The sequence below is a fragment of the Eschscholzia californica genome, unplaced genomic scaffold, assembly GCF_041429995.1.
Source record: "Eschscholzia californica isolate CP2 unplaced genomic scaffold, dmEscCali1.0.p SCAF_3, whole genome shotgun sequence".
NCBI lineage: Eukaryota > Viridiplantae > Streptophyta > Magnoliopsida > Ranunculales > Papaveraceae > Eschscholzia > Eschscholzia californica.
The window spans coordinates 42,334,163-42,349,920 of record NW_028238420.1 but is presented as its reverse complement, the minus strand read 5'-3'; the positions used below and the strand labels follow the sequence as shown (position 1 = coordinate 42,349,920).

General features: G+C 36.1%; 1 protein-coding gene across 1 annotated transcript; it reads left to right on the top strand.

The window, feature by feature from the left end:
* The first annotated feature begins 13,064 nt into the window (after positions 1-13,064).
* Positions 13,065-14,262, top strand: LOC147550479 (uncharacterized). The gene is made up of 3 exons (XM_086669397.1): positions 13,065-13,397; positions 13,565-13,632; positions 13,716-14,262. The coding sequence occupies exons 1-3, from the start codon at positions 13,232-13,234 to the stop codon at positions 13,923-13,925; spliced, it is 444 nt and encodes a 147-aa protein (XP_086525523.1). The 5' UTR covers positions 13,065-13,231; the 3' UTR covers positions 13,926-14,262.
* Positions 14,263-15,758: the final 1,496 nt, after the last annotated feature.

Sequence of the window (15,758 nt, the reverse complement as noted above, 5' to 3'; positions counted from 1 at the left end):
TTGAAAAGCAAGATTTTCTATTGGTTGAAATTTAAAAGTAACACTTAGAGAGTCTCAAGTAGACACTCTCATTTTAGAGTTTCTCTCTCTAGACACTTTATAATAAATGTGTCCACCTCATATTAGAGTGTCTAATAAAGTGTTCCATTGGAGATGATTTTTTAACAAAAACTCAAAAAAATCTATGTGGCACTCTAAGTGTTAGAGATTGAGTGTCCCATTGGAGATGCTCTTAGAGCATCTCCAATGGGACACTCAATCTCTAACACTTAGAGTGCCACATAGATTTTTTAGGAGTTTTTGTTAAAAAACCATCTCCAATGGAACACTTAGTTAGACTCTCTAATATGAGGTGGACACAGTTATTATAGAGTGTCTAGAGAGAGAAACTCTAAAATGAGAGTGTCTACTTAAGTTTCTCTCACTGCCACCTCAGCCATTTACTTTAGAATATTTTATATTAAAAATAAAAAAACTAAATTAAATAAAAAAGAATACCTCACCACAAAGGCACAAACCGATTCCTTCCCCCATCAAGTTCTCTCGCCACAAACTCTACCACATTGATTCTGCCATTGTTCCTTTTGGAGGATTAACAATTTCTTTCCCAACAATTTCTCCTTCTCGCACTATCCCCTTCGTGCAAATTTGGTTGAATCTTGGGATCTTTTGACCTAGTTTATGCTGTAAGTTTGCCTTTTAATTCTTATTTAAAGAATAGTTATCTTCCAATCTAGGGTTTGATTATGATTAAGTTTAAACTATGGTGGTTTGATTGTGATGAAAATTCAACAATAAGATTAAAATTGGGTTTAAGGGTTTTCAATTGACCTAAATTGAGTTGGTCCAACTTCAATTTCCTCTGATTTCTATTGTGTGGAATAACATAGAGTACAATGGTAGAGTTTAGTTTCATGTTAGCTTTCTCCCTGTGTCTTCTTTATTTTTTCAACTTTAAAATGAATATATTTATTAGTTATAATAACTGCCACATAGTAAAATTAGGACCCTTTAGAGTGTTACGTTGGAGAAGGGTTTTCATTAGAGTGTCTCTAAATGCCCACATAGGAAAGAGACACTTTAGAGATTTACTTTTGACCCTTGACACTTAGGATTTTTAGAGTGTTTGTTAAGTGTCCCATTGGAGATGCTCTTAGTTTTTCAGATGGGCTCGTGGAGCATTCTTCAAGACTAAATTCGAGTACCCATTTTTTTTTTGAAATTCGTGTACCCATTGAGCTTCGGTCTTACAGCAAAAGTAGAGACAATATTAATAAGGGCGCTTCTATAAGCACCGGGCCAAATGGTTGTAAGCGGGCGGCCATGTCATGGACTCGGGTCAATGATCATTGACCAGGTTCTATGTAAGCACCAGGTATGATCCAATTCCCACCTCCTAACTCTCTTTCTCAAGTGGTAGACCAAGTGGTTCCAAGGTGTTGACATAAATTCCAGAAAGCCCTGGAGGTCCCAGGTTCAAATCCCAAAGAAGGTGTCAAGTGGAATCTTTGATTATTTGAATTCGAATTATGAAGGTATAAATAATGTTGTTGGGCTTCAGGTCATTGTCTTGTTGGGCTATAGGCCCGGTCTTGTTAGTGTTTGAGTGGGCGTTTATCGAGCTTATCACATCTATGATGTATCAAATGTCAAATATCACGACGTACGTAGATAGTAGTCACCTTCCAAAAAAAAAATTGAACATCTTTTATGTTCTTGATGACTTCCCCTTTACTTCTTTAATAGAATTCTTGCTAATTAACATGAAAAATTCATCTCCAAGAAGAAGAGACCTTCTCCTGCTTCTCTATCTCTACAACTTCTTCATGGTTCCTTCAACAACAAGTGCAGATAATGTGAGATTTGATTTTACTTCTTTTAGTTTAAGAAATCTAACTTTGTTGATTCTTATCTTATAAATGGTGTAATTGGACTAACCAGAGAACTTAATGTTCCTTCTTCAAGCTCTGGTAGTATTATTTGTGAATGATCAGAAAAGTTTGAATCTTTGGTTGAGTTAAAATAATTCTAAACCAGAAAAACCAATTCTTTCAATGGGGATTGATATTTCTAAACATTTTAAAGAGTTTATGTATGTGGGCTTTTCGGCATCAACAGAGGGAAGTACAGAGCTTCAACTGATTGAGGATTGGACATTTCAGACATTTGGGTTTATCACTAAGATCCCTAATTCTCAACTTCATAATGTTTTTTTTTTATGAAAGGTGCGGTGAGTTAGCGTTGGCGTTAGAGCCTAGCGGGTTTTAGAGAGATAAAAATTAGGGCGCCGGGTGCCTACAGATTTCTCGGCACCTATAACAATATCTAGCTGTTGGGACCGGTGCTTATAGAGCCGCCCACTTACAGCCATTTAGCCCGGAGCCTTTAGAAGCACCCTATTAATAACTACTCAGGCTAATGGGATTGGGCTTGTGCGTAAGCAGAGACAATATTCCTAAAGTCATTATCGAGACTCTTACATAACTTCATATTTGTTTGTTGTAAGCATACTTCATTTTCTAAGTTAACTATACGATTACCAAGAAGGTGAGTTGGCGACACATCTCTCTTTCGGGTTTTTGAGGAGAGAGAGAGAGAGTGGTCTGACGTCAGAAAGCACCCAACTCTTCCCTCTCCTTTTCCCCCTATCTGAACCCTAATCCACGAGAAGCCACCACTCAATTCACCATCATAAATCACTTAATCACACATGCAACTTATTTTCTCACTAACATACCATCAAAAACCACCCCAACACATACCAATTTCAACATCAGCTCATCAAATCAACTACTAACCACCTAATCTTCTATAGAAATCAGCTTAAACTTCTTGTTTTTCCTGGTTACCCTTTCAACCAAACAACTAAAACCCTCTTCTATAAATCACTCAAACCATAAATCTTAGTTTTTTGTGATGAACCAGAAAGAACTTCGCAAAGGTCTTGGAGAGATCATCTCACGGATCGTCGCGTGAGATAGGAAGCTTCACGTGAAGTAATTGTTCAAAGAAATCCATGGAAAATGCTCTACATGATGGTTTCTCCCTGAATCGGCGATTAGAAGATAGTAAATTAGTCAAGTGGAGGTAGCCGAGAAAGTGGATTTTTGCTCAAATCGTACAAAAGCAAGGCTTCTTTCTATAATCAGGGCAGTAATCTCTATTTTCATTAGTTGATTCTTAATATTATTAACCTTTTAGTTGATCTTCTTCTCATATTAGCACCTGATCTAGGGCTTTTGGTTTTATTTAAGATGCTGCCTAACAGCTCTGGGTCCAGGTTCTAATTTCCATGATAGGTTAGGAATTTGTTAGACAGTCAATATTTAGTTTTGCATGGCTAATTTACTACTTCACTTGGTGATTAGCCTTGCATCTATAGAGGTCGAGCTTAGAGCTCGTCATATGGTGGTTGGTTTTATCTCTTTTCAGTTAATCGTTGACCAAACCCTCGGTGCGACCATCTCTTCCATCTCTATTGAACACAACTTAATCCTTGGATCTTCACTTACCATCTTTCATGACTGCACTAAGAATGCTTTTAACGCCAGGGATCAAATTATGTTTATTTGGATCCATAGATTAACTTTGTGGCTAATGTGTTCGTATCGATTGTCTTATAAAAGGTTTAATATTAGTATTAACTTACCTTTCGACCCAGGAAGGCACTACGATTCACATAGTTATGTCCATCTTCATAGCCCACCTTTTGTTTCTCATCTCTCAGCTCAATCTCTGTCGATTACCTTTGTGGTTGATTTACGCATAGATTTACCTACTTATCCTAATTCCTTAACATGTTCACTTCCACCCCTCTTCGCAATTCATTTGCGAATATTTGTCGGATTAGCAGGGTATTTATACTCGGGCTACAACGACGATCCCATTTACCAGGTGTCTGATCAGATTCTACTTTGTGGAACTCGAGCGGATATGGTCTCTGTATATGGAGAATACTGAGGGGATAACTGGAATCTTCATTTGGTTCCACCTTACAGACATTCTCGTTTCGTTCAGAAACTTTGGGTGTCTGTTTAACCCATCTTCAATGTTACAGGAAGTTCGGTACTAGTTTCATCTGTCCATCTACCGGAAGGACTCTCAAGACCACATTACATATCATCCTCTTCAGAGTTGGCAGGATTATAAGCTACAGAATGAAGGAAGCTCCACTAATTGAAGCGATATTATGCAAGTCCTTAATTCTGTAATTTTGTTGTTTTACTTTGTTTACGGTTATGTATGTTTTTCTAATTTGGATCTATAGACTATTAAGTTTAATGCATTTGCTTTCAACAAAAAAAAGAAAAAGTTAACTATACAACCACTGATTTGGGAGGGAATCTGAATCAAAGAACGGATTTTTTTTTATTTCTAGAATACAAATTTAGATAAAGTTGACAAATCAAGTTGGGTCGTTGATTCGAGTTTCCCTCCTATATAAATTTGCACGGACATCGAGTGGTGTAGTGGTAAAAAATCGTGTTGGGCCCACTTCGTCTAAAGGTCGCCTAGACCGAGCCTACTTCGAACAAATATCATTTGGGTCCGACCCACTTGCCTACTAGTTGGACACTCTCCAACGTGGAATTCGGCCAACTAAAGGTCCAAACGGCTCTAAGCCCTTGTGAACGTCCATCTAGACGAACAATAACCCATTAAAAGTTATAATGCTCCAAGCACCCCTTGGTCGCCCTCAACCGAGCCTGCCGGTTACCGAGTCAACCTCAACTCCGGAGACCTCGCCACGTACTCATTTGACGAAGTCGCTCTAAAACCCCACGTCGCCTTAAGTACCGTTAGGCGATCTCAGACTACGAAGAGCCTAAAGTCGAGGCGGCATAATCGTACGATCGAGTTACTCCAGGTGACAGATCGACGGCCAAGAACAAGTCTCCCTTAGGGTTTGGGGTCACCCTCAAACCCAATTATCCCGGATCTAACAGACTCCACGAGTCCATCAGTCGCCTATAAATAGGAGGAGACTCAGATTCCAAAGGCATCGAATACCGACTAGAAAACTACAGAACATTCTTCTCTCTCTCTGACACATTCAATATCTTCTGATCAGTGCTCTAGACGGCGAGATTACATCTTCAAGCTCCATCACCCTCGAAGTCCTTTTCAAGTTCCTGTTATATCCCACTTCTTCCTTATCCAGAATCTCCGATCGAGACGACCTCTCGACCTGCTCCAGGAGATCAATCCGACCAACTATCCCGTAGAGTCGAAGCTCCGGCCACTCTACGAGTCTAGCCACCCTCCGACGATACAACACGGTGACACCCTCAGCATTCAATCGTTTAAATACTTATCTTTTATAGTTTGCTGACTTGACCGTCGGAGTGCCCTTGGCAAGACACCATCCCGGTGTCCCCAAGACTTCACGGTTTTACTTGTTTTTATCTGTCTAAAGGTCCAACCGGAACTTCGTCCATCTCGAGGTCTAAAGCCCAAGTTGTTGGTGGCCCACCAATCGACGATCTACTAATTGTGTGATTTTCTACCGTCCACAAGTGGCTAGATCATTTTCTTTACAACGAAGCTACACAAGCCGCCTTCTGGGACTCCCACTTGACCGCAGGTGAGAAACATAAGGATTTCTCTCCACGTGACTGAACATGTGAGAGGAGAGAGAAATTCTTGTTTCCCTCACATCTGGCTCAAGTGAGAATCGGAAGAGAGGGTTGAGTATACTTTTTGTTTTCTTTAACTATATTAAATAGAGAAATAATTAAATAACCAAACACCTCACGGGAATATGTCCAAACAACAATAAAGTTTGAACTCTCATCTTTCTTGTCTAAAAAGCCATTTTTGATTGATTAGTCGACACAAAACTTGAATTAATCTACATTTTGAACTAAATATATTGGCTATATTACACCAAGCAAGAGGACCCCCTCTATATCTAGCCCCCACCATACTTTAATGTCAACCGCATACTTTACAACCAAATATTATACTAACCTGATTTGTATTAATATCTGAAAAATATTCATCACTTTTTGAGGTGCAAATCCGACATTATCTGAAACGAAAAAAATGTGAGGTTGATTATTGAGATTTTGCCACTTTCTCATAGATTTAGTTATTTGCATCGTGATTTTCTGTACAACTAAGTTTAAACTAGACAATTCTAATATGACTGTATGTGATATGATACTACTTTATTAGAATTTAGAAAGAAAGTCCGTTTTAGGAAACACCAAAATGATATTTAAAATTTAGGTATACTTTTTTAAGTTTACAAACACAAGAGAATGTCAATTTGATGAAACAAAGACCAAACCTACAAATGAAAATGTTTGGTTTCAAATGGGTTGGTTTTTTATGTTTATAGTTCCTAAGCATATCATGTGATTCCTAGATGTGTTTGCCCATAATGTTTGTAGACAATGAAGCTTGACCCATGTTTGGTTATTGAATACATATGAATCATATCTACAAGATTAATAAAGTCGATTTAGGTTCATGTTTCTTCGATTTCTTACACTCAAAGGAGCAACAAACTTTTTTTACTAATGACTTCAAAGAGAGTGTTTAAGGAAAATCATCTTTTCCTTCCACCATTTCATAAACTCTAACCTGCAAACATCATTGTTTGACCTCAAGTTAATCCGTCATAAATTTTCATAAAAAGTTACCACAATCAACAACGACACATGAAAAATCAAGATCACTTACATGGATAAAAATGAGTAATTTGAATTCGAGCTCATTAATCATATCTTCTTTTCTCTCTTTTCTCTAACAACTTTAATAATTATGACTTTTCAACAAAAAAAAACTTCAACGACTATGAGGTAGCATCAAAAATTTGCAAAAATGATACAGATTTTTTTTTTTGCAACTTTATAAACCTTTTCTTTTTAAATATAACTTCATTAAATGCGGTTTTGAATAAAGTTTTAATCTTTGTGACAAAGACCTAAATTAAATGGTTTATACGGTCAATCTATATGACTAGCAAATTAAAAAAAGAAAAAAATTAAACTTCATTTGTTTTAAGAGAAATTAAACACTAATTGATCAATGTTAGATAGATGATTATAGAACAAAAGTGGAAGAGCAAAAGTATGGCCCCTACACTTAAATCAGTTGCCCCGACAGAGTTGGCCACTCCAAGGAACATAGAAATCGAAGGATAACGTGGACTTGCCTCCACATTTATTAGGTGAGGTCGACATTTTTGTTTATGTCACTAAACGGCGATAGGGGAACAATTTGATGGTTGGATTTATTGGACAAAATTGACACATGGCAAAATGGGTAGGGATCTGTCCTTGTCCACGTGGCACATTGATTTCTCCTTTGTCTCATTCAAGTAGTAGCTGGTGACCACTGAACAAGACGAGTCGACTGCTGGAGTGATCAAGTACGGGAGTAGTTATGGTAATAACTTTCAAATTAGAAGTTCGGGATGCTTGAGTTTCTGCATCCCTCAAAAACATGTAAATCTCCGCAACAAAAAAAGCTTTTGTAAAGACAAACACTTAAATATGAAAATGTGTAAGTCAAATTAGAGTCTAATAAAAGTATAAGAAACAAGGCCGAGTAAAAGAGGCACTTAGTGTTGAAATATCTTTCTATATATTAAGATATCCCATATAATAGATATTAGGAAATATCAAATATTAGAAACTAGTAAGAATTAGGAACTAGTAAATATATTAGTATAAACTATTAAGAAACTAGTAAAATATTAGAAACTAGTAAAGTTAGAAACTAGTAGTATTGTAACTCTATAAATAGAGTCTTATATTTCTTTTGTAATTCATCAAGGAATAAAACAATTTCTTTGATCAATTTCAACTTGGTACCAGAGCCAAAAATCTTAAATTTGTGTTTGGGAATTTATATTGATTGGAAGAGAAGAGTCTTTCATCTTCATCTTGTTTTTCTGATTTAGCTAAAGTGAAGGGCAACTGATGCTTCCGCAATAATGACTCTCAATAAGGCAAATTCAAATTTTGCTAAAGTTGTTGGTCAATCTGACAAAATTACTTATAAGTGTACACACTGCAACAAAATTGGTCATACCAAAAATCATTGTTATGAACTATTAGGCTATCCAGAATGGTGGGATCATAATCGAAAGAAAAACTCTAAGAAGACCCTTGTAGATCCAACTGTTAAGCAAGCTTCATCGACGATAGCCACTACAGGTAATGTAGGCAAGACTTTAAATATGTCTACACAATTTTCGAATAGTACTTGGATAATTGATTCTGGTGCTACAGATCATATGACTTTTGATTCTAGACAGGTCTCAACCATAAACGAATCTTCACATAAATATGTCTCTACTGCCAATGACACCTTAACCCCTGTTGTAGGGGAAGGACCTATAACTCTAACGAACACATTGAACTTAGACTCTGTTTTGGTTGTCCCATTTTTAGATCATAATTTATTATCAGTGTCTCAAATAACAGCCACTCTATTTTGTGTTGTCATCTTTTGGCCTGAATTTTGTGTCTTTAAGGACATCCGGACAAGGCAAACAATTGGTTATGGTGTTAGGCGAGGAAAGTTGTATTACTTGGATTTAGTATCTGAAAGCTCTAATAAATTGCGTCAGGCATTAGTAGTGAACAATTCTGAAATAAAAAATAAAGATGAAATATGGTTATGGCCTCGCCGTCTGGGGCACGCCTCCTTTGGTTACCTTAAGAAGTTATTTCCATCGCTATTTATTAAATGCGATGTTTCAAGTTTTCAATGTGATGTTTGTGCACTTGCAAAAAGTCATCGTGCATCGTTTCCGTTAAATTTAAATAAAAGTCCAACTCCTTTTATGATCTTACATTCCGATGTCTGGGGTCCATCTAAGGTTCCTACTTTGGGTGGGGCTCGGTGGATTGTTACCTTTATTGATGATTGTACTAGGATGACTTAGGTGTGTTTGATGAAATCAAAAAGTGAGGTAAAGTTATTGTTTCAGAAGGTTCATAAACTGTTTAGTACTCAGTACAACACAAATGTTCAGATACTTCGTAGTGACAACGGAGGAGAGTATATGGATCATGAACTTCAAACTTATTTGGTTTCTCATGGTATTGTTCATCAAACTACTTGCCCAAACACCCCTCAACAAAATGGGGTCGCTGAAAGAAAGAATCGTCACTTGTTAGAAGTTATCAGGGCTATGTTGATCGAAGCACATATGCCATTATCTTATTGGGGAGAAGCTCTTCTTGCTGCAACCTATTTAATTAATAGAGTACCATCTAGTACTATTGATTTTAAGACTCCTTTTCAAGCTCTATCGGATGCTACAACTTCTCCGACAGTTTTAAATTTACCTCCCTGTGTCTTTGGGTGTGTAGCATTTGTTCATCTTCATGAGCACCAACGTACAAAATCAACTCCAACGGCATTAAGATGTGTATTTGTAGGGTACGGTGCAAATCAGAAAGGGTACAGATGTTATCATCCTCCAACTAAACGAATGTTTGTTACATCGGATGTTATCTTTCATGAAGATTCTAAGTATTTTTCACCTGAGTCTGAACTTCAGGGGGAGAAAACTAAGCAGGAAGTTCTGACTCTTGATTATGAAGAAACGGATAATCATGTAGAAGAGAACAAAATTGGATCTAATATTGAAGTAAATTTGATTCCTGAAGAAATAAGTAGAGCTGAAATTGAAATTCCAGAATTACCAACACCTGAATCGGTAATGGAAGAAAGTGCTAATGAAATCGTTGAACAAATTGTGGATTCACCTCCAACTGAAGTCGTTGAACCAAGGGTTAGTAATACACCAAACCAATCAGTTGTCGAGGATGTTCCTGAAGCACCTTCCGAACCACCTAGGAAAATGTTACCGTCGCGTCAAACCAGAGGTATTCCTAAACCGACATATGAACCTGAGCTGTCTAGTAGAGTCAAATATCCTATGAGTCAGTATGTGTCAGATCATCGGTTGTCAGAATCAAATAAGTCGTTTGTAAATCAATTATCTACTGTATATATTCCTAACAATGTACAGGAAGCCTTATCTGATTCAAAATGGAAAGCAGGTATGAATGAGAAGATGAAATCCTTACAAGAATGACACTTGGGAGCTAGTTGATCGTCCAGAAGATAAAAATCCAGTGGGATGTCGGTGGATTTATTCAGTGAAGTATAAAGCAGATGGTACAATTGAACGTTACAAAGCGAGACTAGTGGCAAAAGGCTACACTCAAACTTATGGAGTCGATTACACAGAGACATTCGCTCTAGTTGCAAAAATCAACACTGTTCGCGTCTTGTTATCGTTAGCAGCAAATTTAGATTGGCCACTACAACAATTTGATGTAAAGAATGCTTTTTTGCATGGGAAACTATTAGAAGAAGTCTATATGGACCTTCCACCGGGATGCAAGATACCACAAATACATAACCAGAAGGTATGTAGATTGAAAAAGTCATTGTATGGATTAAAACAATCACCAAGAGCGTGGTTTGGAAGGTTTTACAAAGGCTATGAAGGAATTCGGTTATCACCAAAGCAATTCTGACCATACCTTATTTACAAAAAGGCAGAAAGGAAAACTCACAGCACTTATTGTATATGTTGATGACATGGTGGTTACTGGGGATGATCCTGAAGAACGAAAGGCTTTACAGAATTACTTATCTAAAGAGTTTGAGATGAAAGACCTTGGTCCATTGAAATACTTTCTTGGAATTGAAGTATCTCGATCTAGTATTGGAATTTTCTTATCCCAAAGAAAGTATACTTTAGATTTGTTACATGAGGTGGGTATGTCAGCGTGTGAGCCGATTGATACACCTGTCGAAGAAGGATTAAAGTTGTCAGTGGAGCCTAATCAGATACCGGTTGATAAAGGAAGATATCAACAACTGGTTGGAAGGTTGATGTACTTGGCGCACACGAGACCAGATCTTGCATATGCGTTAAGTATTGTTAGTCAATTTATGCACAATCCCGGTGAAAAACACATGAATGTTGTTTTACGCATTTTGAGATATTTGAAGGCGGCTCCTGGAAAAGGTATTTTGTTTACTAAAAATTCGAGTTGTCGAACTATTGATGTATATACTGATGCAGATTGGGCCGGTGAAGTAAATGGTAGGCGATCAACTGCAGGATATTTTACCTTTGTTGGTGGAAATCTTGTTACATGGAGAAGTAAGAAACAGAATGTTGTTGCACTTTCAAGTGCAGAGTCTGAATTTAGAGGAATGGCTGATGGCATATGTGAAGCGTTATGGTTAAGACTCCTGTTGGATGATTTAGGATATCCTTCTGAAAGACCAATTCAATTATATTGTGACAATAAAGCAGCATCTGATATTGCTCACAATCCAGTCCAGCACGACCGCACAAAGCATGTTGAGGTGGATCGATGTTTTATTAAAGAAAAGTTGGAAGATAACATTGTAGAGTTACCAAAGGTACGATCTGAAGATCAGTTGGCTGATGTTCTTACCCAAGCAGTTTCAAGTCGAATATTTTCGAAAATGGTAGACAAGTTGGGCATGTGCGATATCTATGCACCAACTTGAGGGGGAGTGTTGAAATATCTTTCTATATATTAAGATATCCCATATAATAGATATTAGGAAATATAAAATATTAGAAACTAGTAAAAATTAGGAACTAGTAAATATATTAGTATAAACTATTAAGAAACTAGTAAAATATTAGAAACTAGTAAAGTTAGAAACTAGTAGTATTGTAACTCTATAAATAGAGTCTTAAATATGAAAATGTGTAAGTCAAATTAGAGTCTAATAAAAGTATAAGAAACAAGGCTGAGTAAAAGAGGCACTTAGGGCACAAACCAATAGACCTTATTAGAAATTATGAGTCGATGTAGTATATGATAAGATGATTGCAGAAAAAATAAGTCAATCGGAGTTACTCTTCTCAAAACTTAGACATGATTGTCCTCAATACCATCTTATTCTCTTCTTAATTTGCTATTTCTCATTGTTTTTCTCTCTTTTTCAACTTTTTGTGAGATGGTGATATTGTGACAGGGAATGCTAGAGTGCCCACATGAGATGGTGATAATGTAACTCTTCTCAAAGACAAGGTTTTTTCAAAATTTAACTACGGTGGAAACCGCTTTTATTTTTAAATGAGAAAATTTGGACATTTTAGTGGACATTCTAATTGGGCACTCTATCATTTCCTTTAGTTAGTGATATGACATGCAAGATATGACAAAATAAAAGAGAAGAGTCACATTGTAGTATATGACAAAATAATTCTCACATGCATTTGTTCCTCATCTCCCCACAATCTACCTTCATCCTCCTATTCGTTTGGGCCCTTTGAATGGTTCATTCTCTTCCCATAACACAAATCTAAAGTCAAATAATTTATCTCTTGATAGTTGTTGCTAACCATATGACTAGAAATATCATAAATAATTACATATAACTAGGCTTGTAGTCCAATAGTTGTGTATGTCTTCTAAAAATCAAGAGATTTTTTTTGTTGAAAGAAAAATCAAGAGATTTTGGGTGTATTTACTTATGCACAATCAATTCAAAGTAATTTGATATTCCGTGGAATTGAAAACTCTCTTATATACTTTCGATATAAGAAGTCTCTTAGTGACTTAAGTTTTCAACTTTCGTCTTTAGTTTCTGATTTTCTCACCACCTTAATGAAAGTCCGATGTTTTCACAACCTTAATGAAAGTCCCATATTTTCAACCATTTTTCAGATGGGAAATACCATTTTTCCTGATAATTTCATCATATTCATGATTTTTACATGATTTGACATAAATAGGCCAAAGATAAATAAAAACATAGTGTCATATAAGAATGAGAGCATAACCATTCAATCCAACCTTGAAATGCCATCAAAACTAACCTTGAATTACTTTATTGATTCCTATAATTATATGAAATACTAGAGGAGCAAACCGTGTTCGCCAAATATCGAACTCTTAACCTTACGGATTTTTGTAAGGGCCCACAACTATTGATATATGGCCATCAGCCCATGTCCAGAAACGTCGTCCGTCAATAGGAATGGGCCATTTCAGAATGAATGAAAAGCGATTCAATTAAAAAAAAACATTTACTCCACCGATATCTTTATGTTGAACAAAAAGTTGAACTTTCTATACTATATATATAGAAGACTCCCTATGTGGTAGACAATTCAGTGACTAGCCTCACATACCTCAAAGTTTTTTATAGAGAGAAAGAAACATCTTTTAATTTTGTTTCCAAAGTTCCAAACCTCTTCAAAATGAAATCTTGTTTACTAGTGATATCTCTTTTTGTATTCTTCTTCTTCTTCGTAATTGATGTTCAAGGTATCCGTTTGGAGAAAGAGTTCAATCAACGAATTAATGGAGATGATATTCATGAAGATCAGATGGATCTATGTAGAAATGGGAAATGCTCATCATCAGGTACAAATATAGTTCGCAAGAGTTCTAAACTTATAAAATTATAAGTGAAAAACTACTCGTATTAATTAAATAATGAATCTTATTATATAATTGTTGTAATTTTGTTGTTCCAATAAGTTTGTATTTATAAATTAGTATCGTATTGATTCTACTCTATATTGATACAGGTAAAAGTAGGAAACTTCTAGCCGAATCAACGTCTACTAAAACTACTCCAACTACTACTACCAAAAAGGTTGGTGTCTTTTTTATTTAAAAAAGATTGTGGAAACTAGTTGATGAAATATGTTTTAAAAACATTTTATGATAATTTTACAGAATGGAGAGTTTGGAAGGACTAAATTAGATAATGAGTCCATGTCAAAGAAAGTTTCAAGCAAAGATATCAAGTCGAAGTTTTCCAATAATAAATCACAGGTAGCTAAACATCAAGAAGCGAACGTTGTTTCAGCTCAGTTTGACGATATCATAGATATAGCGGGGATGGATTATACTACAGCAAGTAGAAAACCACCAATTCATAATTGAATTTAATGCATGGGGAGAAATACTTAATCTGATAAAATAAACACAAAAGGGTTTATATCCAAAGAAAGATAGAAAGAGAAAAAAAAAATTACAAGTTATATGAATAGCATTGCCTGGAAATTTGCTGCTTTTTTAGGGTTGGGGTTTGATTCTTGTGTAAATTAAGAATAGTATATGATATGTTCTGGTAAATGATATTAATTTTTGATAAACTATATACATATATGGAGCTTTACTACTATTGCTTGTACTCTAAGGAGAGAAATGAAAGTGTTGTTCATTTTTAAAGATGTGTAGTGTTTTAATTTTCACTAATAAAAATAAACTTCTTATAACGGTGGAAGAAGAGAGTTAGATTTGATTTGTTAAAAATAGAAAGATTTATAACTGTTATTATATATTAGTGTATGGATAGATAACCTACTTTACTTTTATTCCGTGATTCATACTTTAAAGTTAGTTTAGGGTACGATTTATGAATCTCAAGGCAAAGTAGACAATGATATCATGTCAATCCAAAATCCACATTACTTTCACCTAAATGGTGAAGGAAAAATATAAATTGAGATAGAGATGTTGGACTTGATTTTGATCGTATTCATGCATGTATGCTATATTCATGCATGTACCAACGGTTGCGTGCATAGTTTGTATTTACAACATTAAGAGCGCGTTTATGTCACACTCTTTGTATCTATAAGTAGACATTGTCGTTCACCACTCTTTAGTGTAGTAGTTGGACATCCCTCTCAAATCCGTGAGGTGTTGGGATCGAGTCTCGGTGGAAGCAGTTTATTACCAAGATTTATCTCATGTAATTTAGGCACTAAACAAAGTAGATGTTGTCGGGCTTTGGGCTCTTTATTGTCGGGTTTTAGGCCTCTTTAATTATTGGTTTAACCTAGGAGGTTGTCATACTTATCACATATTAATGATGTATTAATGTAACGACTAATATTGATTGTAGTCGATTGCTAAAAAAAAAAAATTAGACATGGTTGGAGTTGCGGGGAAATAAAGAAATTTTCCGCGGTGCAAAGTTTTGGGTGGAAACAAAAGTAATTTTGAACCTTTTGTTTCTTCCGAACACCCGAACCCATATACTTTTCAGCTTTTTTCCTCTTCTTCCTTTCCCACTACCACCATCAACTCCGGCTACCTCCACCACCAATTTCGATGACCCCTCCACCATCTTCGGCGACTCTCATTCTTTTCTTATCTTCCCTTTTTTTTTTCTCCTCTCTTTCTTTCTCTCTCTTCTCCGCCGAAGGGGAGGAGCCCCTTAGCTGGAGCCGAGATTTGGTCTCGAACCAGATCACATCTAGTTTCAAAACCAGACGAGCTCCGGCGAAGGGGCTCCTCCCTTCGTCGGAGATAGAGATAGAGATGGAGATGGAAATAGAGTAGAGAGAGAAGTTAGAGAGTGAGAGAGAGATAGAGGGAGAAGACATAGAACAAAGAGAATATGAGATTCCGGCGAGTTTTGTCAATTGACGACTATACCGGCGACATAAAATAGAGAATGTGTTTGGTGGAAGATTTTCAGTTTTCCACCCTTTGATATTTTATTCTCCGAAATTTTTTCTTATTTCCACAAACCATTGACCTTAGACATAATCATTACAATCGTTCACCCTTCAGAGTTTGCTGTTTTAAAGAAAATTATTTCGGTCTTAATGTAATACTCTATCCGTCTCATATTGATAGTCCATCGAAACTCACCCAATTTATTTCCGTTTTGTGTGTTCCCATATTGTTCTTGTTAAATAAGAATGCTAATATTTATTGTCATTCAATCCAGTTAATTTTATTGGATATTATAGGTTATGTATG

Coding starts and splice junctions, on each gene's coding strand:
- LOC147550479 (XM_086669397.1), top strand. CDS start 13,232: ATGAAATCTTGTTTACTAGTGATATCTCTTTTTGTATTCTTCTTCTTC. Junction 13,398..13,564: donor TGGGAAATGCTCATCATCAG/GTACAAATATAG, acceptor ATATTGATACAG/GTAAAAGTAGGAAACTTCTA. Junction 13,633..13,715: donor CAACTACTACTACCAAAAAG/GTTGGTGTCTTT, acceptor ATAATTTTACAG/AATGGAGAGTTTGGAAGGAC.